At 39.5% G+C, this 27,825-nt stretch overlaps 2 protein-coding genes across 6 annotated transcripts; one reads left to right on the forward strand and one right to left on the reverse strand.

Annotated features, from left to right (window-relative positions):
• Positions 1–644: 644 nt before the first annotated feature.
• LOC121782600 lies at positions 645–3,804 on the reverse strand. The gene is made up of 6 exons (XM_042180515.1): positions 3,250–3,804; positions 2,378–2,592; positions 1,705–1,918; positions 1,522–1,607; positions 1,337–1,428; positions 645–1,225 (listed from the first exon to the last, which is right to left on the reverse strand). Exons 1-6 carry the CDS (start codon positions 3,484–3,486, stop codon positions 993–995), a joined length of 1,077 nt encoding a protein of 358 aa, XP_042036449.1. The 5' UTR covers positions 3,487–3,804; the 3' UTR covers positions 645–992.
• A 10,936-nt stretch (positions 3,805–14,740) lies between these two features.
• On the forward strand, positions 14,741–27,603 carry LOC121780997 (LEAF RUST 10 DISEASE-RESISTANCE LOCUS RECEPTOR-LIKE PROTEIN KINASE-like 1.1). Of its 5 annotated transcripts, none has more exons than XM_042178666.1 (4): positions 14,741–15,559; positions 25,935–25,970; positions 26,065–26,310; positions 26,448–27,603. In XM_042178666.1, exons 1-4 carry the CDS (start codon positions 14,794–14,796, stop codon positions 27,401–27,403), a joined length of 2,004 nt encoding a protein of 667 aa, XP_042034600.1. In that variant the 5' UTR covers positions 14,741–14,793; the 3' UTR covers positions 27,404–27,603. The 5 variants fall into 5 exon arrangements, with proteins under 5 accessions (XP_042034600.1, XP_042034601.1, XP_042034602.1 ...); XM_042178667.1 differs by lacking the exon at positions 14,741–15,559 and adding an exon at positions 18,725–19,623; XM_042178668.1 differs by lacking the exon at positions 14,741–15,559 and adding an exon at positions 20,298–21,452.
• The last annotated feature ends 222 nt before the right edge of the window (positions 27,604–27,825 follow it).

A 27,825-nucleotide genomic window follows, 5' to 3' on the forward strand; every position in this document is an offset into this window, starting at 1 on the left:
TAATAAGGTTACGATTTTTTTTTAATTTTCTTCTACCTTATTTGACGAGGGACATGAGGCCGCGGTGACTTGGAATAAAATTGGAAAACGAAATTCATATGTATTTATTGTTGATTTGTTGTTCTAATCTCTATATCTCACCTAAAGAGGAATATTTCAAATTTAGAAACTAGCCGAAAGTTGCGAATTTAATTTTCATAATTCTTGATAAAGAAACGAGTTTCAGATTTAGATGGGTTCATTTACTAATATTCAAGAATTTCTTTGAAAGGATGTATAATTGTATATACTGTGGCAAAAAAATGATTAATATGGGGGTACTTGTAACAACCTTGAGGTTGAAAACTCGCAACACGAGATGTAACATTCAATCCACCAATCTGTTGCATTGTGAATGTTAGATACTACCGTTTAAATCTCATTAACGCATATGCTAAGTCGGGATATTTATTGCAGAAGCGTAACAACTACATATAGATCTCCAAGTATCCCTCGACGTCAACACCACCATTTTTCAAATCACGGCAAAACATAGTATCCCCGGCAATTTGGGGAAGCGGGAGGGGGCGGCCGCCCGCCCCCACTCCCTAGACCTTCAGGTGGGCCTAATTTGAACATTTAGTTACAAATGACAAAAACCAAGCTCAACAATTGGTTACAATTTCTGTATAAAACCCCCATAAAATGCAGAAATGGTTTGATAAAACCTACTACAAGTCTACATTCTACGACATATCGCCATGACTAGAAAAAAAACACAGCTTGTTCTATAATACAAATTGCAAAAAAAAAAGAGCATCAACCAGCCAAAGTGCTAGAGTTCAGCCAGCATACCAAAATTTATTTTCGCGTCATCGCTTAGTTTTAACAGCTCTACAACGGCATTTGGTTGGTTTTCATTGTAGCATCTAACGCACCCGCAGCATCAGCATCATGTTTATGAAGGGATGAAGAAGAAGGCGACGGCGAAGGAGGGGAACTGCAATGAAAGTTTACCTACGGCAGAAGAAGGAGAAATCCGGGTGGTGGACACGGAGTGAGTTCAGCCAATCATCAGCAGCTTGCATGAGAGAATTTGCTATTTCGGGCTGATTTCCTGCATTCGGAGTCCATAGTGAAACCTTATATTTGTATGAGGCAAGGCCAAAAGCCGGCAGCGAAATCTGTGAAACACCATCGCTCTCAGATGGAGGAGTGACGAGTAGAGGATGCACGGCCTCATTTCCTGCAAATTGAGACAGCTTATTCTTAATCACTATTACAGCTCTACATATGTGCATGGTTTTAAATTTGGGTCGGGGGTGAAAAAAACGCCCATCATAATAGCTATCGCAACCTGTCATGGGGGTATGAAGAGAATGGAAAGTTAGAAAGCAAGCATCCAAATCTTTGAGAGTTGGCCCAGTTGGTATTCTGTAAATTGGGTACCTACATTTGATCATTGATAAACATAAGGTGAGCATGAAGCATAGAATAACAACTTGAGATAGCCCGATGGATTCAATTCAAAGGGGTAAGTACCAGGCCACAGAAAGCCAACTGGAAGGAAGCAGATCGCAACTTCTTAGAGTGGTAAGTTCGGGGAAGTCACGAGCTAGATCAGATATCTGTGGAAATTTTAACGTAATACAATTTGAGAAACAAAAGGGAGAATCACATCTCAGGTAAAGAAGATACTAAGAGAATGTCGAAGAGACAACTGACTTTGTCAGCCAAAGGTTCTCTACAATATGGTTGATCCCGTGCAAGATACTCAAACAACAAGCTGCCCTCTGAGCTTCCAGATTCGCCATCATCACTTGAAAAGCCTTCTCTGGGGGACTTGCCACCTGAATCAACTCTGTCTAGTTCACTGTCACTGCTCCCGTCACTACAAGAATCCCTAAAAGATTCTCCATCACTTTCTTCACCAAGTCGCCTACACATATATCAATCAAATGGGGAAAAGTGCATCAGAAGTCATTCGCCACAGTCAGTAAATTCATGGGCTGCCTGTACCACATTGTATTAAGCACAAAATGCTTGCGAAAGGGGTCAAATATACGTTTCTTTTGCCATAAGTACCACATAAGGCACATATATGTGACATTAGGCTTGATTGTCAATGCCCACTTGTTTGCTGAAATTTTGAAACTTAGAAGTCACTCATTGCTCTTAATTTGATATGATAATTTCATGCATAAATGAGTAGGCTAAGCTCATAAAGATTTATCATATGCGGCTAACAACTAAGAAGGGAGGAAGTGCCTTTATCATATACATCACTAAACTAGACACACGGCCTCCTGGTTACATTTTTAAAGGCATCAAATTCAATAATAATTTCTAAACTAGAGAAGATATTTCTGATAGAAATCTAAGATCCGAAAGAAGATACCTCAACTTTGTCTTACTCGTTGAAAGGTCACCATACAATTGAATGCCTGATAAATATGGAACGTAATACTGAATGACGCTATCCCTGTCATTTAGTAGCAAAGGCACTCCAGCACCATAAGCACTCCATTCCTTGAATCCCACCCATAAATCACTAAGCAAAAAGTATGGCTGAAACTCAACATTGCATATTCTCCAGTCCCTGGGCATTGTCATCTGCAACATTTATATAAACACTCAAAAAAGTTTTCAACAAGAGGAGGAACAGATTCAGGCATGCAAGTAATCGGTTCTGACTTTTGATCAGTTACACTTGAATTGGCAGCAAAGTAACTTACAAGAACAGATTGTCGAGGTCTTTTTTCGGTTAAATCACATAGCAATAAATCAAACAGCAATTATATCTATCATTTCCAGAATTAAATTATTGGGCACGAAGATATCAAAATTATTGATCAAGACTGTGATTCACAATATGAAAACTTCCAATCAATTCTAACATCCTACTGAAAAGTTTCATCCAATCACAATACTAACCAATAAATCGAAATTAATGATGGATATTCTCATTCGACAGCGGTTACACAACAATAATCATACTAATAACTTTCTACATTATAAAAATCACAAGTTTCACAACCACAATTAAAGCAGCATTGCTGGCTGAAACGCAGCAGTTTGAAGCTTCCGCCCAATTAAACTCTAAACACAAAGTTAAGTTAAAAAAAGCATAATTTGCAGACCGATTCCATCAAATTCGAGAATAAAAATAACAACCTCTGCTTTAAACCAGCCTTTTCTCAATAAATCAATCGCGAATTTCATATGAGCTTCGCTCAATTAATTAAAAAAACAAGCAAAAAAAATAAAAACCTTAGATAAATACTGCGCTTGGACCGAAGGAGCGATTGATTCCAAAAACCTCTCCAGATTACAAACAGACGACGATTCAGCCGTCGGAAACTCATCGCTCCGGCTCTGCTTAGAGCTGACATCGCTCTGACTCTGAACTCTCCTCGTGAAATTTTGGCTCCGGCGAGCCTTGGCGGCGGTGGAAAACCGATCGTCGCCGTTTCTACTCCTATTAAACTGCACTCCTGCCCCCAACATGCTGTCCCCTAAATTAACACAAAAAAAAGTCAAATCTACCAATTCAACTATTTAATTTGTATGTTTCCGCGAAGTTATCTGTATCAATTTAGCTGAAGAGGCATATGCCGCCGTAACACAACGTTTCTCCTTGTCTAGCAGCTGCGGAAACTATTAAGCGCAGAGCAATGGTTGTTTTCTCGGATCAAAAAATCAACCGCAAGCTCTACAGAGAGAAATGGAGATACACACAGAGACTGTTTGTATGTATGTGTTTGTATGCGTGTGTTTAGAGAGAGAAAGAGCGAACGTATTTGTGAGTGTAGAAAGAGGAAAAGTGTGTTGAGAACTTCATTTTAAACGCTCAATGAAATGAATTATTTATATAGGTATTAAAAAAATAGATAAAAATGTGTTACTATTACTCTGCAATTTAATTTGATTTACTCATAAAATTTTGTTCTATTTTAATTATGAATGCTGATAAAAAATAAAACAGCATTCAACTTTGCTAATTTAAGGTTCAGATTTAGATACTTAATACAGTAAAAAGTCAAATGTATATTCTAATATACATGAATTAGAAGGAATTTATAAAAATTACTGCTACCTACTTTTGAATTATCTTTAACTAATAAAAATAATATCTCTTCAATTAATGCATATAAAATAAAAAGTACTCTATATCAAAAACGAAAATGCGAAATTGAATGTGACACGAAAAATGGAAAATGCACCATTATTTCGTATTAAGAAGAAATAAATTTTTTATACCCATTTGTATCCAAGTAGTGTTTTGGCTCACCAAATACAATTAATTTGATTTTCTACACAATAATTAATTTTGGGTTTAAAGATATTTGATAGATTTACATGTGAAAATCGTGTTGGCATTAAAAAAATATGAGTTTTTCGAATTTTAAACATGTATCATTGCTACAAGAAACTGCATAGAGAATCAAAGTTTACTATATAAATTTGTGTAATAAATCTGACCTATGTGAAATATTTTACTTTATAAGTATTTTTTTTAAATGTCAAGGTTTTGCTCTACTAATTTCAATTATCTTACTTAGCCGACCAATGGGCCCCATTGGTATATTATTAATATGCGGTGGCAGCCAATACTGGTCAAATGTTCAATTAAATTAAGAGATATTTGCATGTATACTCTTATATTTTGGTCAAGTTATGATTCTGAACCAACTTTAAAAAATAGGTACACATGTAAATGTAATTTATAATAAGATCGACAATTTTGAATACAATACAAAAGTATGAGATGAACATATATGAAATTATTGTATTTCTATATCATATTAGGATAAGAATAAGATAATTTTATGTTGGATTCGTGTTACACAATCATTATCATTAATATTGTAACTAAAAGTGCGAGTTTATTTGAGTTTTACTCTTTTAATCTCGAGAATTTTAAATTTTATATAACTGCTGTGTCTCATATAATCGATCTGAGCATTAGCGCAATTCTCAACGAAATTCCCGGTGGAATTTCTAAAAACACATTCTGCCACGTTATACGGACTTCCCACTGCACTGCCACGTCATACGAAATTCCCATTGCACAGTGGCGGAAATCTCCGCGGAATTTCCAAAATTAAAAAAATTCACAAATTCACAAATTAAACAATTTCCGAAAGTAAGAAATTTACGGAATTAAATAGTCGACACAAATAGGAAAAAATATTCCATTAATAAAAAAAAGTACATTGTCGAACATCTCTCTAAGAGTGTCCACTATGGGCTGGACGCGGCGATAGCCGCGTGTGGGGGCGGTGGGCGGGCGGGTTATAGTGGGAAAGTTGTCCGCCCCCAGGGTGGACGCGGATTGGGGGGCCAGGGACGGCGGACGACGGATAGGCGGGCTTGGGCGAGGACGCGGAGGGGAGGAATTAGTCGCGCCTATAGGCGCGGCGACCATAGTGGCGGACATCCGCCGCGGCGCTGCTTATTTTCGAATTTTTTTTTCCTCTACAAATACCACTCCCCACCACCTATTTTTCACTATTTTCACAAAATCCATCCACTCACTATCTACACAACCACTCTGTAAAAATGCACCGAGGAGACGACGAATCATCCGACTCTCAGGAATCTGGCTATGGCAGCAATCCATCACATCCGTCGGGCTATCATTCGCAGCCATCGGGATTTGGCTCCTATGCTTCTCAGCCGTCGGGCTTTGGCGTGACTCCGTCCCAGCATTGGAGTTGGAATCAATCTCCCCCACCGTGGGCATCGAGTCCACCCCTTCCTCCATCTCAGTCGTGGAGGTCTTCTCCAACGTCCCCACCTTTACAGCGGAATCTGAGTCGCTCCGGATTTGGAGATTATAGACCCAACCTAGACGCGCTTCACCAGCCGCGTCCGGGTTCCCCTTTCCAAGCCAGCCAATCTCCTTTAACCGAAGCAGATCAAGACGCATTTGATACTATGATGGGTCTGCTCAGTTCCGGCATCCCAGGTACGCCGGCAGCACGGGTGGAAACGCCCGTTCCGACCCGAGGAGGTAGCGGCAGTCGGGGCGCGGGTGGCGGTAGGGGCGGAGGAGGAAGTCGTGGCACCGGCAACCACGAAGGACGCTCGGGCAGCAGTGCCGGCATTGCGGGTGGCGAGGGCAGTGGCGCTGGCGGTAGCAGTGGCTCTGTTTCTGGGTCCAACCGGGGCAAGCCATACACCAAAGAGGAGAGCATTGCCGTGGCGAGGGCGTGGGATGCTATCACTTCGGACCCCGTGGTGGGCACCGATCAGGCCGAGGGGAGCTTTTGGAGGCGCGTCATGTTTGCATACGAGGAGTTCAAACCCGACGGCGCCGAGAGGCGTGACCCAGAACAGCTCCGAAAAAAGTGGGGTAGGATTCTCCGGGCTACCAAGCGGTTCGCCTCCATATACGAGAACAACCTTCGCCACGCTGAGAGTGGCCGAAGCGCAGCAGATGTGAAGAACCTGTCGGAGGGCCAATACCACACGGAGGGCTGGCCGAAGTTCACCTTGTGGGAGGAGTATCTTGTCCTCGCGGATTGTCCGAAATTCAGGTCCATCGTGGCGCAAGAGGTGGACACAGCTCCTGGGCCGAAGCGCACAAGGCACAACCTTGCCGGGGAATACAGCAGTGGAAGTGGCTGGCACGAGTTCGAGCAGTCCGACGAGCAAGTCGAAGAGCAAACCGCTACTCACACTAGGCGACGACGGCCCCCGGGACAACAGGCCTCTATCCGCAGCTCCAGAGGGGGTAGAAGTGCCTCCCGCCTATCGGCGGCCGCTTCCGGATCGCGCATCCCCCCGCCCGCCCCAATCCCACAGCACACGGTGCACCCCACGAGGTTTTGTTCAATACCATAGACGTGCAGTTGATGCAATAACTGCAAGACGTATGCAGCAAATACGCAGGGGAAACTAACCCGTACGTCAAGAACGTCTACAAGAGGCTCATCACTCGGATTGAGAGTCGACTGGGGTTGATTGATAATGCTCCTGGGGAAACCGCGGCCGGCAGCAGCCAGAGAGGAGGAGGAGAAGAAGAAGAAGAAGACGAGGAAGCCGACTCCGACACCGAGTAGACGGTGGCGGAGTTTTTAGTTGTATTTTATTTTAGTTATTCGTTATATAATTTTACCCGTTTGCAATACACGAATATTCGGCCCTAATTACCTTGTTTTCTATTTATTTATACTGCGATTATTTTAATTATACCTGATTGAAACTAAAAATATTTTAAAATAAAAATTGATTATAAAATTTGGGGGCTATTGCAAGTGTCCACCATAGTGGCGGACATAGAATTTTGGGGCCTGTGGACAACAAAACTGGGGCTATGGACAAAAACTGGGGCGGGGCTATTGGGGGTGTCCGCCTTATTGTGGACACCCTAACGCCCTGACAATCTTCAGGGGTAGGCTTCCGAAGATCCCTATCCCCGAATATCTCTCTAACGCCCAGACAAAAATACTTCAGGCAGTCCCGCGCAGTCGTCTCGCCGATGTGGAGGTACTCGTCGAACATGTCGGTCGAACCTCCGTATGCCAACTGCCTAATTGCGGCAGTGCACTTCTGAATCGGCGTGTGTCCTGGTTTACCAGCCGCATCCTCTCGCACCCTAAAATACACGTATCGACGCTCTAAAGCGCCCACGATACGCATAAAGAGCGGCCGATGCATCCTAAACCGTCGCCGGAATAGGTTCTCCCCAAACCGTGGCTCCGGCGCAAAGTAATCCTCGTACAACCGCCTGTGGGCAGCGAGGTGATCCCAGGGCACTATAGTGCGACGATGGATGGGTCGAGGCACCGCCGGCGCAGAGGCCGCTTGTTCCTCCCTCTCCGCGGCCTCCCGCACATGTGCGTGTATCATCTGCATCATGTGTTCATAATGCCCAACACCACCACTACCACTACCACTACCTGCCATTACAGATATATAAAAGAAATTTAGAGAGAGATAAACTTGTTAATACAAGTGGTGCGAATGAAATGAAGTTCAACGGGATGTATATATAGGAACCGAAAAAAAAACATTTAATGCATTAAATGGGAATTCCGCGCGGAATTCCGCGGGTGTCAACGCAATGGCGGACGTCCGCACGGAATTCCCTACGGAATTCCGTGGAACGCCGCGGAACTGCGAATTCCTTCGCGGAATTCCGTATCCGTGGAAGGGACGCACAATGGCGGACGTCCGCCACGGAATTTCCACACGCCGGTGGGAATTCCGCATGGACGTCCACCATTGTTGTTTTTCTGTGATTATTGTGATTTGTCAACATAAATTAGGTGTTATCATGTTTGTGTCTATATATGTTGTGTTGTGTTCCTATCAAGAGTTTATTATCGTAGCTTGTTCGGATTGATATATCGTGTCATATTCATATCGTAGCCGACACACATAATTTGTCATACGTATTTATAACCTATTCATAACCGACAAACATCTCAAAGTTTAGATAACTAGCGCTTTAAAATTCACAATTAATTACAAGTCACCCAATATAAATTACAAATTCTATAGTTAGAGCATCTCCAACAGGAAAAAGTAAATTGAGAAAGTATATAATCTCATTTACCTTCTCAAAAAGGTAATTATAACTTCTCAAAAAGTAATGAACTCTAAGAGAAGAAGAAAAATGAAAAAAACAAATAAAAATAACTACATTTTTACCTTTTGTTCCAAAAATAGGTAAAGATACATTCTCAAATGAAAGAAGGTATAATGCATGCTCAAATACCATTTCCTTTGGAGAGTGAAATTTTATATAGAAAACGTAAATGTGATAGTTATTTCTCTTTACCTTTCCATTTACCTCTTCCCTTGGAGATGTTCTTAATAGATACCAAAAAAGTTATTTTATCACTTATCTTTATTATTAATGAATTGTTATAAAAAACTCATCAATGTCTTATCACACGTTAATTACACATTTGAACCTATTATGATTATGATATTTTGAATAATTTTTGATCATCTATAATGTTTTATATAGTAGTAATATATAGTATAAGATGTAAATAGTGAGGGACAATGATAATAAATCTAAAACCATGAATTATTCGGTATATCCTCTATGGATTCTTTCTTTGTGTTTCTTCATTTTGTTAGTGGATGTTGCACCACAAGGTACAACAAGATCAACTTTAAAAGAAATCAAGGTGGATAATAGCATATCCATTTGGATGATTGGACCAAGGAGGAAAATGACTTTTGTCATTTTATATTATTTCTTTAATTATTTTGTATTTTCATGTTTTTGAGAGTGATACTTTTGTTATATATGTTTTGCCAACTTGGTTTGTAAACCATGATTTTCATTATTGATGAAATGTCTCAGTCTCTATCATTTATAAAGAAGATATGTGACGGGGCGGACGTGGAAAAATAATTTTGAAAATGGTAAAATCACAAATTGTACAATAAAGAATTTTAAATAAATAAAAAAAAATCCAACTAGAATATTAGATATAAGGTTTAATTATTACAATATAAATCGGGTTTTATCACACTGATTAAAGTTTGAAGCAAAATGTAATTAATATTCTTTCTTTTATTTTGATAAATGTAGTAAATGTTAAATTTAAAATCGCATTACGCTAAAAATATGTTATTGGGCTTTTTTCACGAAATAATTGAAATTTAAACCCATTAATACAGTGAGAATTATTGGGCTTTACTTTCTTTGCAAATAGGTCATTTAGCTTGCAAATTTAAACACAATTCTTCCATTTAAAAGCATTACTTTGAACTCTTTTTCATTACATATAAAATTTCGTCGCATAATATTTTACATACTCCTTTGTAAATCAATCTTTTATAATAATAGTATTTCATTACATGTCTAGTAACTGGTTTGCTATTAGTCATGAGTTCTGGGTCTGGTCTTCTTCTTATGACAAAATTAATTTTCAGTCAATTTACCTACTATAAGGTAATCTTGTGCAGTGTTGCCCACGGTTCATGAACCGGTGGTTTTTGTTCGAAACCGCCGGTTCCGGTTTTGGGAAATGTGGAACCGGAACCGAACCATGAGCCTTTTTTACGGTTTTGGTTCTGGTTTCGAACCGCCGGTTTTCAGACGGTTCCACGCGGTTTAGGTTCGGTTTTGGCGGTTTTTTATTTTTTATTTAATTTTTTTTTTGCTATGTGATTTGAATTTATACAATAAATTGGAACAAGACAAGATAATATAAATTGAAATAAGACGAGTAAGGTGAAAATCAGTATCAATTTTATTGAATTTGAGTTGTAACGGACAACGATACATTACAATTTACAATACACATATAATGTGATATAATTTACGAGTGTCGTCGGAACATAAATAAAAAACACGAAATGGGGAGGGGGGGAATGGATCAATTTGAATACAAAATCATAATTAAATTTTTTTTAAAAAACTTTAAAAAAAATTGAACAACGACCAACAAACCGTCTGACCACCTGCATGAACCATCCAATCGGCACTGCACCGTGTCAGCCTTGCGTTCCGCACCAAATCGTGAAACCGCCGGTTTCGGTCAAAAACCGCCTGCAAAAGCTGAACTCCTCGATCATCTTGGCAGAACCGTGAAACCGTCCGGAACCTGCGGTTCGGTGGCGGTTTCGGTTCATAAAATTTAGAACCAGAACCGGCCCGCAGTTCAAAATATGGCGGTTCCGGTTCAAGAAAATGTCACGGTTCCGGTTCAGAACCGGAACCGGCGATTACGGTTCCGCGGTTAACTGCCTGAACCGAAAACCTTGGGCATCTCTAATCTTGTGCCAATTTAATATTGAGTAGTCGAACACCAAAAAATGTACAAACGTAGATGAGTATAACATTCGAATAATAATACAAACCATAAATTTCAAAAGGTTTAGATATATTTTCAATAATTCGGTATTATTATAATTGAAGAAAGCAAAGTCCTCTCTACAGGAAGCCATCATCACTAATCTAATCTAATTAAAGTCTGAAACTGACTTAGGCCCAAATTTATAGAGGCTGTGGACATCAAAATTCAGAAAGTCAGATATAGATTTTTCAACAAAAAATTAATTATCATTATGAATGAAGGAAATAAAAAAATAAAATAAAAGAAATAGAGTGCATATTCAAGTTAAAGAAATAATATTTTTTTATTAATGTATTATTTTTTACAAAATACCACCCAATATGTATAAAAAATGCACATACATTTATCAAAGACTATATTTTTTAATAATTGATTACTCCCTTGAAAATAGTAGAAGTGTGATCAAAATTGACTTGCACCATTACGTCGACAGGACCAAGTGGAAAAACGTCTTGTATTTGCATATCATTTTGGCATATTCTAATTTGCCAATATTTTTCGTATTTAATCAGATTTTGTGGTGGATAGATACGTGTTCATTTGAAATAATGATTCACGAATGAGTATAATATTACTATGGACCATGGGCGGATCCAGGAATTAAAAATGGTGGGGTCGGACGAGAAAATTAATATAATAATATTTAAATATATAAAATAGTAGTAAAAATACATTACAAATGAAATATCCCTATTTTATATTAAGCACGATAATTGACTTCTATGAGTATTCATATTTTGATGCTAACTTAAAGTTATTTCATTGGAAATAGTTATGAATATGTATCTTTTAGTCGTGTTCAACATTAGTATTAGAAAAACAGACGAAAGCGCAAAATCTTTATAAAAGAAATGTATCCATTAATCTTAATGAAAAGTAATTAAAATCAATGATTAAAAGCAATTATTATATTTATTAAAATTAGATAAAAAATTTATTAGTTACTACTAGTTTAAAATAAAAGTAAAAAACTAATACATGATTAAAAGATAATCAATAAACTACTGGTTTATAATAATTCGAATTTTGATTTCAATATTCAAATTTAATACCCATTTTCAGTGGAATAACCATTTTCCACTGAAATGCCGCACCTTGATACAATATTCAAATTTATAATAATTCGAATTTTGATTTCATAGTTAACTCTTTAAAAAACGGGGTACTACTTTAAAAATGTGCATACATGTACATTTTTTTAATCACGTTCATCAAAGTATTTAAAAGTCAATTTTTGTAAGGGACAATGCTAATAATTAATTTTCCCTATTTAAAGTGGTTGTACTTAAATATAACTCTAAATTTTGTACTGAGGTATCACTTGCTTAGATGATAATAACTAATAACCAATAATAATATTATTAATAATAAACACATTTGAACTAATATATATTAGTTCAAAGACCTCACTTTACTAAAAGAAAACTGTATGATCTTACAAATTAGAATGCAATTACGTGGAATTAAATCATATACTCCTCATATAGAAGAAAAAGAACTCCATTGGAGTAATAAATGTATGTTGTCCTCTCAAAGTGGCGCATATTTTCGCATCATAAATCAAAGCACGCAAGTATACCATTTCTTCCCATTAAAATAAAAACACAAAATTAAATCAAATTACCATAACCTAAACAATAACCATATCAATTAATATTCTAAAAAAGACTAAACTAGCCTTCTTCTTCATCATCATCAGCACATCTTCATCAGAAATCCTTGAGCAACTTCCTCACCTGCTCAAGCGTCACAAACAGCACCACCGTAAACGGCCCCTGCCTCGATATCGTCGGAATAAACCCCTTGTAAAGGGCGAACGGCCCCTCGGCCTGATCGTCTTCATCGGAAAAGCTGAGCTGCTTGAGGTCTGAGGATGAATCATGGGGCGGAGTTCCGGATGCCGTGGGGTCGGGGGCTGTTGGGAGGAGTCTTCCGGCGGTTCTCCGGGGACGGCGGTGGGGTCGGCCGACCCCGCGCGACACCACCTGCATCCTCCGATGCTATGGACTATATACTTATTTTGTTGTATAAAGGTTAGTAATGATCAATCGAAGAAGAGTAGGGTTTAGGAAGAAGATGAACACACACTATGTTTGAGAAACCGAAGAGGAAAACTCTTATTGATTACGCAAAAGTGTTTACTACTTGAATCAATCACACTTTTCTAATGAGCTCATTAACAACTACTTATACTAGAGATTAAGTGAATGAGATCTTTCACAAAATCTGTTATGGTTTGTTGCTAGTTTCAAGCATCTAGCATCTTCATACACATTAACATATTTATAGTCACACACAATGATTATAAATTTATAATTTATATTTCTAATTAGTTATTACAATATTAATTTTTAAGTGGTTGATGTTGAGCTTATAATGGCTAGACGACAGCAATTATTCATTCTCTTCACACTTTCCATCCCCCTACTGGAGAATTAACCTCATTATATTAATAAAAGATGGAGTATTGATTTTGCACAAAGAAAATAAAATATTATACATAACTAATTTCTAATTCTTTGAGTGGTCAAATTGGTACAGTAATTTATTATTCTATAAAATATTATCTATTATCCCAACAACTCCTTAAAAGAATTAAGCGAACTAATACACAAAGGTTTATTTGGAAATATTAGGATCAAATATTTCCCATAAATTAATGTAGCCTAGTTGATTAAATTTGCATATGGATATGTGGCTAGTCTTCCATCATGGAGTAGATACATATACTATAAATTGTTTATTTTTGAAATATTATTTAATTTTACTTTAACGTGCAAACCGTGCAACTGATAATTTATTGAAAACGGAATAAAAGATAGCCTAAAAGAAGGAATCAAATAGTTAAAGTTCAAAATAATACTCCATTAATCTATTATTAATAATTTTAATACAGTAGTAAATAATAGTATGAGTTATAATTTAAAAGTGGTAATTATGAAAGAGAAAAGTGATTAAAATATTATTAAAGTTGTAACTACTAACTAGATAGAGAAAAAACATATCATGTAAATAATACTAAAAGAGACTACTTTTTTTACCTACCAAAATAAAAATATGACTATCGACTGTAGATGGAGCAATGAGTCAATGACTATGTCCTAGGAGTACTATATTCTAAATTATTTATGTTATATTTAAATGTATTACAATAAAAAATTCCAAAAAAACAAATTTGAAAGTCAAATATCATTCTAAATTCGAATCCAACTTTATTATAGAAGACAACTTGACAATATTCATATTTGATGCACCTACTAGACATCTATCTCTTCCCATTCACTTTGGCCACACAAATCTCATTAAACAATTCCACCATAAAACTATTCATTTCATCCGATGAAATATTTCGATGAAGTATCTCAGTTTGACTCGACACATATACTACTCCTCCGTACAATTTAATATGCAAAATATATAATACTACAATTTAAATATATAAAATATATTACTCTGAATGAAATATGTCAGCTTGAAAAAGATAAAAAGTTAAATATGTACACAAGGTTTAAGAAAGACAAAAATTTATGTACACGTACGCATATAGTGCGTGATCAACGTTTTAATATTGTCGTGTTTACCATTTGTAACACATAATTTTGAATGTCTTTTTCGGGCAATAATTTTATTTTGATTAGTTCCCACGATGTTGTTCGGAGTGTATGAGAGACTTACCCTTTTCAAAATATAAAAAATTAAAAAAAATTACTGAAATATAATCATATTTTTACGATAAAACACTAATTTACCAAATACTCCCTATTCAAAACGGTCGCCCAAAAAGGTCAGAGCTTAGATTAGTCAATTTCATGCAACTCTATAATATTTCACCTTCTAATATTTAATCCATTTAATAAAATAAATTCCTAAATAGTCCAACATTTTTAGGCAGACGCACACTTTTTCCCAATTAATTAATTAAACGAAACTAAAAAAATTCAACACCTACATACCGCCCTCCATCTTCTTCACCAAGAAATTAGTCATGAAAACACACCACACTTTCTCTCTCTTCACACTCTCTCTCCTCATCATCATCTTATCCAAACTCTGCCGCGGCGCGGACTTCCGATACGAAGCCTGCGCGCCGCAACATTGCAGCGGCGGCGGCCCCAACATTAGCTTCCCATTCTTCCTCCCATCGCAGCAATCCTACTGCGGCTACCCAGGCTTCGCGATCAATTGCAGCAGAAGCGGATTTCCGCTTCTCCATCTCTCGGAAAACGATTACATAATCGAAGACATTTTCTACGGAAACCGATCTCTCCACGTCTTCAACGCCGCAGCGTTGCTGCCATCATCGATCGGCAGCTGCTCTCGGAGATTGATCGGAAACGCGACTCTCCCCGGCGGCAGATTCGATTACTCCGGCGGCGAGGATTTCGGTCTGTTTTTCGGGTGCAAAAACGTGAGCGAAGAGCTGCGGAGGTATGGAATTGGCAATTGCAATGTTTCTAGAGAGAGAAGCGACGAGATTGATTTGGCGATGTTCGCTGGCAATGAGGATTGGGGGAGAGCGATTGGCACGTGCGAGGAGAGCGTTGTGGCACGTGCGGAGTTTAGTGGGGATGAGAGGGAGGATGAAGTGGTGGATGTTGCGGCGGTTTTGAGGAGGGGATTTGTGATGAATTGGAAGGCGAGTGATTGTAGCGATTGCCGAGAGAGCGGCGGCCGCTGCGGTTTCAATCAGAGTTCTTTCCATTTTAGGTGTTTCTGCCCCGATCGGCCGCATTCGAGGAGCTGCAAACCGGGTGAGATATTCTCTCTTGATTTATTTCCTTTTTTTACTAAGTTCAATTTATGCTTTTTTTGTGCTGAATATTTTCTCTTTGATTGATTTCTGTGCGATTTTCTTACCTAATAATTGTGCATGATTTTTTGTTGGTATAGAGTTAAAATTGGGCTATAGTTAGGTATTTAATCTAATCAATCTTGGATGTTTTGAGCTTCGATTTGTTTAACGGAATGCCTATAGCTTAGTAGCTGCAATACTAATGTGAAACTCCTCATTTAACGAAGTCGTATAAAATTCATGCATCCTTGCGACGAAAACTAGACTCTAGTATTATTGGGTCATCCGCAACGCTGTCTCTTATCCGTCTCTTAACCGTCTCATCCCTTAATTATTCATGGACCCACTGTACTTTTCACTCCATCAACTAAGAGACAGAACCTGCAACCCTTCATCTCTTAACCATCTCTTAACTTACTATTCATCCCTTAATTATTCATGGGCCCACTGTACTTTTCACTCCATCAACTAAGAGACAGAACCTGCAACCCTTCATCTCTTAACCATCTCTTAACTTACTATTCATTCAATTTCATTTTTTATTTTTTTCTAACAAATTCAATTAATAAAAAACACACTTCATTAAATAAAATAAAAATACAACATAAAATAAAAATACAACTTAAAAATTAAAAAAAAACACATAATTAAAATCCTAAAAAAATAAAAAGTACATAATTTAAAATATAATTTTATAGAAATAAAAAAAGCTACTCCGCCAGCGAATCATCCCCCGAAGGCGGCGGCGGTGCACTGAAGCCACCTGAAGACGCAATACCAATTTGTCTTGCCAAATACTCAATTCCGTCAAGATGGGCTTGGTATTGGGGAGGCGTCATGCGGGAAGTGTCCGCCATCGTGGCAGTCAAGTACATGGACATTAGGGTGTTCGAGGCTACCCCCGAGCCCGCCTGGCTTGATTCGCCTCGGCCCCTCCTTCCTCTAGCCGCCTTCGCCGCCTTAATCCCTTGCGGCCGACGGCGCCCACAGGAGGACCCCCCGGCATCGTCTGTCGTGCCCTCAACCTCTTGCGAGGCAACGTCTTGTGCGGCGCTGCCCGAACCGCCCCCACTAGACGAGTATTGGCCACCCGCCGTGTGCTTCGTGCGCTTCGAGGTCGAGCCCGAGCTGGTCCGGACACCGCCGGCCCACCTTTCCTCGTCTTTGACGGCCTCCCAAACATCTACATGTCTGAATCCTTTGCCGGTGTCTTCAAAATAGACTCGCAAAGCCGATCTCAGAATGTCGGCTCCCGTGGCTCCGCTTTGGTAATGAGCCGCTTCGTTCTTGTAGATGCAGCAGAATTTTTTGACATCTCCGTCGATTCGGTCAAAGTGAGCGTGAAGCATCTTCAATGTGCGGCGGCGGGACCCCTTCGGCTTAATCTGGTTGTAGGCCTCGGTGACCTTTTCCCAGAAGCATTTCCAGGTTTGTTGATTCCCGACGATGGGATCGTACGAGACGCTGATCCAGGCGTTGTACACAACCATCGTGTCATTGTGGCTGTACGGATGCCGGCCTACATCCTCCTCCTCCTCGGCCGCCTCCGCCTCTTCCTCCACCGCCCTGGAGCTTCCACCGCCTCGTCCTCCTTCCGGAGTGGGTTCATTCGGATAATCCTCCCGAATTTGGGATAATCCATGTGAACTCCTCGGGACGGAGGGACGAGCTATGCATCAACGTCAAAATGGGGTGGTTGGTACCCCGCCGGCGTCGACGAGCCCTGGGTGCCCGACGTCGACGAACCGGAGCCGGAACTACCCAAGACATTGTACATGCCCTCTAGTCGCCAAACGGTTGATGTCAAACCCGTCGGAGCAGCCACCGCCATAGTTGCCACCGATGGACATTTTGTGATGAGATGTTAGATGAAAATTAGAGAGAAAATGGAGATGATTTAGGAAGAATAGATGTGTGTTTGTGTGTGAAATGAGGATGAAATAGGAGTATTTATAGAGTAAAAAAAAGGAAACAATGGTCGAAAATAACGGTAATATTACCGTTATTTTTTTTATTAAATTTGATTTTTTAAAAAAAATGATTTATTGCATCAGCGTGATGAAGCCCACTCGCGGGCCGGCGAGTGGGCGTCACGCGTGGCGCCGAAGATCGTGGCGAGACAGCCCGCGATCCGTCTCGGTGGGACGAGCGTCTCGGCGAGACCGGGACGAGACGAGGCGCTGCAACGCGTCTCGCCGCCATCTCGTCTCGGCGGGACAAAATACGAGCCACCCGCGGGATGCGTTGCGGGTGGCCTTATGACGTTAAGAACAACCTAGTTGATAAGATGATTCTCATTCATGCAATATGTCGGTATTTCGAGTCACCACAAGAGTATTATGGAGCGAGAACTAGATTGGAGTATTATTTTCGAATCATTACGAGAGTAGATGTGAAATCATTATTGTTAAGTGAAAAAAAGCTAGATTTTGAATCCCCACGTGCATGGTTTTGGGATTTTGCCATTAATTGTCTTTATTTTCGTTTACGTTTTACTTACTATATGTATCGTATCAAATGAACCGAAGGATAAGGTCTAGTAGCTAGAAAACAACTACAATCCTATGTAGAAGGGTCAGGATCGGGTGTGAAAACACTTTTGTGCATGCCGGAGGCCTGAAGTTGGGGTAGTCCATTGGGTCGGGTTGAATAATTCTAATTGGCTCAGATTAGGACACTTATTATAGTCCGAATCAAACCTATTTGATTGCTAGACTATATTATTTACGTGTTATATCAAATTTAAGACTAATATAAACTGGACTCTCAATATTACTACAGTCAAACCAATAATTAAATTATCAAATTAGGATTTATACTATTCATGACCCCATTACAAGTCATATCAACGTAGTTGACAAAATATGGATTGCGACTGTGTCAAATTCAAGAGACGTTTTTAAGGGATTCAAGAGACGTTTTTAAGGGGAATTACTCCTAATGAGGAATTGGGGAAAATATAGATCTAGACTTCTAGTAGTATAAAATTTTGAGAGAGAAAAAATTCCACTAAAGCTGGTTCCGATTTCTGATTGGTTTAGATTTAGATTATTCTTTGCGCCACAAAAGTTGACTAGGGTCAGTCTCACAATTCACACCATTATTTTGAGAAGCAAAAATATGATTATGCTTATTTGGTTACTATCATGATAAAGAAACATTAAAATCACCAGGCTAATACTATGGTGTTCCATTATACATTAATTTTCCAAGTCAATTGGAGTACAAAATGGTCTATTCTCCCACTTTCTTAGTTCCGTTCTATATAAAGAGCTTAGTCGCCTTTTTGGAGAGTAACACATTTAGTCATGGGCAAAACCAATATTTTTCTTTTCTTACTCTCATGCCATCTCCTTTTCCCCACAATTCATTCCAAATGCCCTAAATCTTTCCGATGTGGAAATCTAGGCATATTGAATTTCCCTTTTACCTCTGCTAAAAATAGTAAGTGCGGATTATTTTTCATTAACGATTGTGGTTCAGAATCACCTCGCCTTCGCTTTAGCCCTGAACAGACCGAGCTCGGGGGAGGAGATTACAAATTTGTAGGGGTAAACAATTTATCGACGAATGAGTTCACGATTTACGACAGTTTCCGCCAAAAGAGCGTGAAAGACAAGAGTTGTAACGTTTTCCAAAATCTACCCCTATCTCAATCTTCCTTTGTTTCATTCAGTTTTAGCCCTAATATCACATTTTTCACATGCTGGAATGCTACTATTGATCCAAATGTCCAAGATTATTTCCGTAACCGCCAACACATTAATGCTAGTTGTCAAGCCCCCCCAACAGTCTATTATAGTACCCTAGGACAGTATGTTCCAACCAATAGTAGTGTTCCTGCCATGTGTTCGATGGTTCAGTTACCAACAAAATCGAACTCAGTTACTGGTGAGCTATTTGATGTGTTGAGTGCTGAGTTTACTTTGAAGTGGAATGTTTCTCAAGAATGCTATGATTGCTATGGTCGAGGAGGGCAGTGTGTTAGTGACAATTCGAATAAATTCAAGTGCAAGGAAGAAGGTAACTATAGTTTGCTAATTTTTTGTCATTTGTGTTAAATATTACTAATAGCTTTTATGTTTGTCTCACCAACATGCTAATATTTGATATACCCAGTATCTTGTGTTTTTCTTTCACGTGTTTAAATTGCTTGGATGAAATTAGTATCTATTATCATATGTTGTTAGATTTTACGAGAGTTAGGTTCGGGATACTGCCAATGGTTTCAATTCCACAAAAGATGGAATCACACCCGGCCAACAAAGATAATAGTGTTTTGATTTAGAACCCCATTGACTTTTGGGCAAATTTTCGTTGGGGTTTTACTGTTTTCCTATTTTAAATGGGGTTTCAATGTCTTTTTTTTTTCATTTTTATAAAAATTTTGGGGCAAAACTGGTGCGTAGAATTCCAAATTCTAGATTTGGAACTCAACCGGTAAAACCGATATGCCGGTTTAGCAATGACACAATTTCATTTCCAAAATCGAGATTGCCGATTTGGTCTTATTTTAATTAGCGGTTGGATTTGAACCAGATATTCCTAGGAAGCGTAAGTGATACGTGAGGATGAGATAAATTAAACCCTTATCCCAAACTCAAAGGGTAATAGAAAAAGTCATTAGATATTTAAGTTAATTTCTTGTTAGTTCTCATTAGACCAACTCTGGAAATATTGGGCCTGAAAAACGCATTGCCCAACTCAACCCAAAAATTAGCTCAAGTGTATGTTCTTTTTTGGATGGGCCTCTGAAATTCCGAGGCCCAAATATACAATTCTAGCCCAGCCCAACGAAACTTTCCCAGACCAGTCTTTTCCAGCCCATATACATACTATCCGACAATTCCGTGCAATAGGCGAGTCAATTACGTACTTATTTCGACTTCAGTCTTTTATCATAAATTGAGAAGAATGTTCCACTAAAATTAAGAATTCGAGGGTGACTAGACTAGATAATATTACCCTTTTTTTTCAACTCAACTAAAATACGATGAAACCAGAAAGTAGTATAGTCTTTGTATTCCATTTCCACCACAAGTTTCCAACTCCAGTCAAACAGCGTGTTAGACAAAGTCAAGCACCTTTATTACACAAATAAGGCACCAATTATAAAATAAGGAGCCAAACATATTTCGTTTTTTTTAAAAAAATGGCTCCTCCAGTGATAAACCACTTCATCTTCCTCATTCTCCATCTCCTTCTTTTTCTGATCAAAGCTGATTCAAAATGCCAAAAGTCGTACCCCTGCAGAAATTTCACCATCGAATTCCCCTTCACCGATATAAGTCACTCCGAATGCGGATTAATCCCAGTCAATTGCAGTCTCCCTCACAAAAATCCATTAATCTACCTACGAGAATTTCCTATGGATCTGCTTGGGAAAGTTTCAGACAACAAGTTTCTGATCCACGATTCTGTTCTAGAAAACTACTTCAACTGGAGAAGCTGTAATTCCTTCTCAAACGTAACGCTACCAAAATCTCCTTTGGTCTCGTTTTCCTACTCTCCTAATCTCACCACCTACAACTGCTTCAATCCGAGTCAAAGAGTCGTAGATTACTTCAAGCACTACGAGAATATAACCTGCGATATATTAGACATTTATTTCAAGCGAGAAGCGACGGAGGAAGCTCCTGTAGTAATTGATGATGTGCTTCCAGGATCGGGATGTACAATGAATCAACTGCCGATTAGGTCTGGGCAAGAGTTTTCTGATGATGTATTCGATTTGTTTAGTCCGAATTTCACTCTAGAGTGGAATTTGTCTGAAGATTGTTATGAATGTTACGAGCAAGGAGGGCAGTGTCTAACTAACGACAGCAATCGGTTTTTCTGCCAAAGAGAACCAGGTAATGTTTCATCTTGATTTATTTACTAATTATTCTAAGAATAATCTTCACTTTAGGCTAATTAATTATACCTAAAAAAATTGAAAACGATTTTATAAATAATGTAAAATCGACAAAATTGCTCATAAGATGGCTGATAGTTATCACGTGAGACTATTAAGTGAATAACATTTGTAATTATTGCAAATGTGGGTTAAAATTATTATATAGCCCTAAGTTAAGAATAATATTTAAATATAATAGTACTGATTATGTTAGCGAGTATAGTGCACTATTTTCAATTATTAAATTTTGGTCACATCAATTCCATGCATATCTTATGGTTTTGTTTTTTATGTGGAAAGAGTGTGGCCGACCTAACCAAAATTTCAACCCTAGTTACTATCACCCATAACTATAAGAGAAAAAAAGGTAACTTTGTACATAAATTAATGTTTGAATCAAGACTAGAAAATACTAGTCCACAAACTGAAACGAATTCAAATATCCTTCATAAAAATAAATTCCACTATTTCGCGGTGATGTTTTAAAAACCCCTCGCGAACATTAAGGAATGTGTGTATTCAGTGTTTTTTTTCTCAGACTCTTATAACAAAAACAGAAAAATTACTATATTACCATGCCACTTATTTGATTTAACTCTTTTAACTTTTTCCTGATTAGAATATTGTTATAAGACACAAGAGCAATGTGTTACTTTGAAGTCTTAGGGAACTTGTGCTTCATAGACCAATTCAAAGTGTTAATCATACATTCACACTAGAAGTTAAAAAGGCGTATATTATAATTAGGTAGGGTATTTTCTTCATGTAGTTTCTAGGTAAAAAACAATCACCAAGTCAATTACCTTGACGGATGGAGTCAATGACTTGATTAACCAATGATGCCTTTATTTAACAAAACTTGATTAAACTTGAACCACTTTTAGTCAAACAATCAATCAATCAAGAGAGAGAGAGAGAATGGTAGTTGTTAGCAAAGATGTGTTGTTCTTGTTATTGTGCATTCTCCTTCTACCTCAATCTCACTCCAAATGCAAAGAATCCTTCTCTTGTAGAAATTTCACCCTAAAGTTTCCGTTCACCGATATCCGTGATCCCGGGTGCGGATTGTTCGCCGTTGGAGGCTGCGATTCAACCTCTCAAGAAGAACATCCATGGTTGCAGATAGGAGCTTCAACCTCAGCCAAATACATCCTAAACCAGCCTTCAAAAAACAAATTCACAATCCTTGACTTCTTGCTTCGGACATTATTGGAATCACCAAGATGCTTCTCTTACATGAATGTGTCTCTACCTCAATCTCCCTCGGTTTCGTTCACATTCTCCCCTAACATCACGTTTTTTGCGTGCTTTAATAAGAGTAGCAACGACGAAATACAAGAGTATTTCAAAAGCTATAGGAGGGAAGAGTCTGATGCCTCCACTCTGTACTATAAAATTCCAGCAACTGAGAGTCATAACGGGGCGATTCCTCATGAATGTTCCTTGACTCAGTTGCCTGTGAAGTCTGAAGTGAACTCGACTAAACTGTCGGACATGCTGACGTCTAGTTTCAGTTTGGAGTGGAGTGTGTCGGAAGATTGTGATCGATGCTACCGCGGAGGGAGGCAGTGCCTTTCAGACAACCGGAACCAGTTCTACTGCGAAAAAACAGGTATTTTGTCATGCTTCTCTCAGAATCAATCACACGGGCGAAAAACTAGAAAGGGAATAGTTTACGTGGTTTGATCGTAAAGATCTTCTCCACACGAGAGAGCTGTTCGTGTTTCACAACATCATACTAACTTATGCTATAAGTAGTGCGTTATCTATCTATAGCCTATTGCACGGGCTACTGCACCTGCTCTCACTCTCTCTTCGCTCCGCTAAGTTTCAGTAGCAATCGTTGCTACAGAAACCTTTACTAATGAACTCCTTCCTCTGAAGAAGTCATTGAGCAAAGACTTTCTACTGAAAGTGAAAGTAGTTTCTTGTAATGTACACGCATATATTACTGAGAAACACACTTCTGCTTACGCCTAGTGAGGAAACAAAACATCCTTCTAGAAGCTTCTGTGAGTCACACCTCATAATAGTACCTATTTTATCTGCCAGTTATGAGAGAGAGAGAGAGAGAGCCAGTTGTTGTTCATTAAATTTGCCTTGATTTGGCTGCTATTATAAGAAATTAAGATAATATCCGCTATATTTAGACCTTGCTGCTTACAGACTGAAGTACGTAGCCGTAAAAGTACGAGACTGTTTTTGTTTAGCCTAAAATAGATTCTTTCCTCTCATCTTTTCTTTGATGTTGAAAGAGTTGGCCTTTGTGCATACATTTTCAACAGAAGTTGCTATCAGATCAGAAAAAATAAGTGGCCTCAAATAGAACTATCAACTGGCTAGATAATTGAATTCGTATTATGTGGAACATACCAGGCGTAAAAGATGTTGATGGTGCTCGTTCTGGTTCTCGTTCTCGTTCCCTCTGCTTATTCACATTACCGATTACCAAATTTAGCAGCTTCCAAATGCCTAGAATCCCTCCAGTGTGGAAATCATTCCCCCCTCAAATTTCCATTCACCGACATCGGAAATCCCAATTGCGGCAAGAAACCCAGTAATCATGTCTGAAGGCCTCTTGGGGTATCAAATTCTGGGCAATATTTCAGTAAATCAAATCAAAGTTTTCGATCCTCATCTTCATCACTTATACTATCAGCTCAAGTGTATCTCTTTCACAAATCTCTCTCCCCCCCAAAATCCCCTTCTATTTCGATTTCAATCCCCTCAAATCTCACCTTGTTCACCTGCTCCAACCATCGAAATTCTCAAGATTATTTCAAGAATTACCTCAGCTTCCACGACCAAGGCTGCGGGCTTTTCACCGCGCATTATTTGGACCCAACAAGAGATGATGATTTTGCTGCAAACGAAAGTAGTATTCCTGCGAATTGTTGGGTGATTCAATTGCCTATAGATTCTAGTAAAAGAGATGCCCACCAATTGTTTGATCGATTGACTGCTGAGTTTTTTATTGAGTGGAATGTTTCCGAAGCTTGTTTTAACTGTTTCCATCAAGGAGGGCAGTGCCTTCGTAACAGCATGAATCAATTCATCTGTAAAAAAGTTACAGTTAGATAATTTCATGTGTTGTTAATTTCATGTGTTCCGAAGAGTCATCCAAGATAAGAACTGTGTACTATTTTCTATGGATTTTTGCTAGACCAATTCGATTAAATTAAAAACCCAATTTTATAAGGTGGCTTTTTTTTTCTTGGTAGACTTGTTTCACTTGTACTTTAGTTGGTAGTAGTTTACTAGAAATGATTGTGCAAAATTACAAGATTATTATAATCTTGAAAGCGTGAAAAAGGACAGCACAAAACGGCGCCGTTTAGGCGACAATAATTGCTTATCAGTTGGGAACTTATTGCCAAGGCTGATTCAGCCTTCAACCACCAGTGATTAACTAATTTCTTTTTTTAGAAAAATGAAAAAGAAAATTAACATCTTACCTAGATAACTTATTTTCAAAAGTCCATTAACGTGTTTGATTAGAACAATTGAATTGTCAGAACCAAAAACTATACAAAAGTAGATCAAAACACAATTCTCTTACAAAACCTTCATTTTCTTTGACATGGATGCCACCACTCTTTTGCTCTTTCTCTTCCTCCCTTTCCATCTTCATCTCTTCAAATCTGCTGATTCAAAATGCCCAGGTTCCTTCAAGTGTGGAGATGACACTCTCAACTTCCCATTAACAAGAGCTGATGATCCCGACTGCGGATTGATCCCCGTTGATGGCTGTGATTCGGATGATCAAGTGATCCATTTAGGTGGAGAAAATCTTGGTTACTCTATTTTAGATTACAATTCATCAAACAAAATCTTGATTCGTGATCTTCAGCTTGAAGCTCAATTGAATAACAAAAGCTGCTTTTCTTTCACGAATCGGTCCATGCTTCCATCTTCTTCGGTTTCTGTCTCATTCTGTCCTAATCTCACCTTGTTCCCCTGCAAAACTGAACCTACTAATATGTCTAAATTTGATGAATACTTCGAAAACTATAGCAAGATAGAGTGTCTCTACACCGTGTACTATAAAATCCCATCGTCCGATGGTACTCCTTCCGAGCAAATTGATGCTCCGGAAGGTTGTTCATTAGTTCAGCTTCCAATGAAATCTACTCGAAACTCGGATGTTTTATTCAGTGTGATAAGTGCGGATTTTACGCTAGAATGGGATGTTTCTGATGAATGTGTTAGTTGTTTCAATGGAGGAGGGCAGTGTCTCACTGCCAACAATAACACATTCTACTGCAAACGAGGTATCGTTTGTTCGTCTGGAAATTTTTGGCTCTAACTCGAATGGATAGACTGTCTGTGCTCTGTACATTTTCTAAATCCATGCCTAGTTGTGTAGTTTGCATCAATTTATTTTGGCATTAATCTAACTACCAGAAATGGTGATTTCTTTGTTTAAATTCTGTTGCAGAAAATAAGTTGAGGAAGAAGATATTATTAGCTACATGTAAGCTCTCTCACTCTTTCTCTGCACATTGATTAGAAGCATACAAATTCTGCGATTTATGTAACTTGATTTGTTCTTGATTTATGATAATCAGTGATACCTGGATCTGCTCTGTTGCTTGCCTGCGCCTTATATATTTGGCTGCGAAAGAAAAAGAAGGTTGGATCCTACCTTCTTTCAAGGAACTTATCTTATGATCCCTCCTCGAAAGCGGATATCGAAGACGGCAGCTTCAACTTCGGCATTCCCATCTTCTCGTACAACGAGCTCGTCGAGGCCACTGGCAACTTCGACCCTTCAAAAGAGCTCGGCGACGGAGGCTTCGGCACCGTTTATTACGGTAACCACACAAACTCATCTCAAAAAGGGGTTATTAATTAGACTAAAAAGACCAAAATTAGTCCCGAACATTTGATAAAAAAAACTTTTTGGTCCTACATGTTAAGTGTGTTGGCTTTTGTTCAAATTTAACTGTAGGCAAGCTCCGCGACGGCCGGGAAGTCGCGATCAAGCGACTTTACGAGCACAACTACCGACGAGTAGAGCAGTTCTTGAACGAGATCAAGATCCTCACGAGCCTCCGCCACCCGAACCTCGTTTCGCTCTATGGATGCACTTCGCGTCGCAGCCGGGAGCTCCTCCTCGTGTACGAGTACATCCCCAACGGCACTGTGGCGGACCACCTCCACGGGCAGCGCGCCACCTCGGCGCCCCTCACGTGGCCGATGCGGATGACCATCGCCCGGGAGACGGCCACCGCGCTCGCCTACCTACACAAGTCGGACATCATCCACCGCGACGTCAAGACCAACAACATCCTGCTCGACGCGAACTTCTCCGTGAAGGTCGCGGACTTCGGTCTCTCGCGCCTCTTCCCGAACGACGTGACACACATCTCCACGGCGCCCCAGGGCACCCCGGGGTACGTGGACCCGGAGTACCACCAGTGCTACCAGCTCACGGACAAGAGCGACGTGTACAGCTTCGGAGTCGTGCTGATCGAGCTGATCTCGTCCATGCCGGCCGTCGACATAAGCCGGCATAAGCACGAGATCAACCTGGCCAACCTGGCCGTGAGCAAGATCCAGAAATGCGCGTTCGACGAGCTGATCGACCCGGCGACCGGCTACAACTCCGACGCGGAGGTGACGAGGATGACGACGACGGTGGCGGAGCTGGCGTTCCGGTGCCTGCAGCTGGATAAGGACATGAGGCCGACGATGGAGGAGGTGGTGGCGTTCCTCCACGACATAGAGAGCGGAGGGGACGGCGATTTCGAGGGGATGAAGGGGAATTCGGGCGGGAAGATACCGCCGTCGCCCGAGACGGATGAGGTGGGGCTGCTGAAGAGTAGGATTTATCGATCGTCGCCGACGGCGGTGACGGACACGTGGATTAGTAGCGCCTCGACGACGGCGAGTTCGGTCGGGTGATTCTTGATGTTGTTAGTGTGGGCTTACAACATCAAGAATCACACTTGTGTTAGGGGATGAGATGGTGTACATGTGTGAGTAAGTGAGAATGGTTTATATGTTCCTTAATTAGTCTATGTGTATTTTTCTTGTCAATTTTTGAGCAATTGGTAGCGAGAATGTGCATATAATGAAAGAGAGCTAGCTAGTAGTATTGCATTTGCATTGTGATGTGTTTTTTTTATATGGATGTATTTGTGGGAAGAGTAAGCCCATCCATGACTTGGGCTGTGTGCAATAGCCCGAGCCAATGGATTTGCAGGTTTGTCATGCATGACCGTAGTTGAAGTGTAGTCATTCCAAATTTAGTTTTCGGTTCATATTTTGTCAACCATATTTCCCGTTCACATCTTTACTGCTTCTTCTGTAATTGCTTATCAGAT

The sequence above is a fragment of the Salvia splendens genome, chromosome 20 (assembly GCF_004379255.2).
Source record: "Salvia splendens isolate huo1 chromosome 20, SspV2, whole genome shotgun sequence".
NCBI classification, from domain to species: Eukaryota; Viridiplantae; Streptophyta; class Magnoliopsida; order Lamiales; family Lamiaceae; genus Salvia; species Salvia splendens.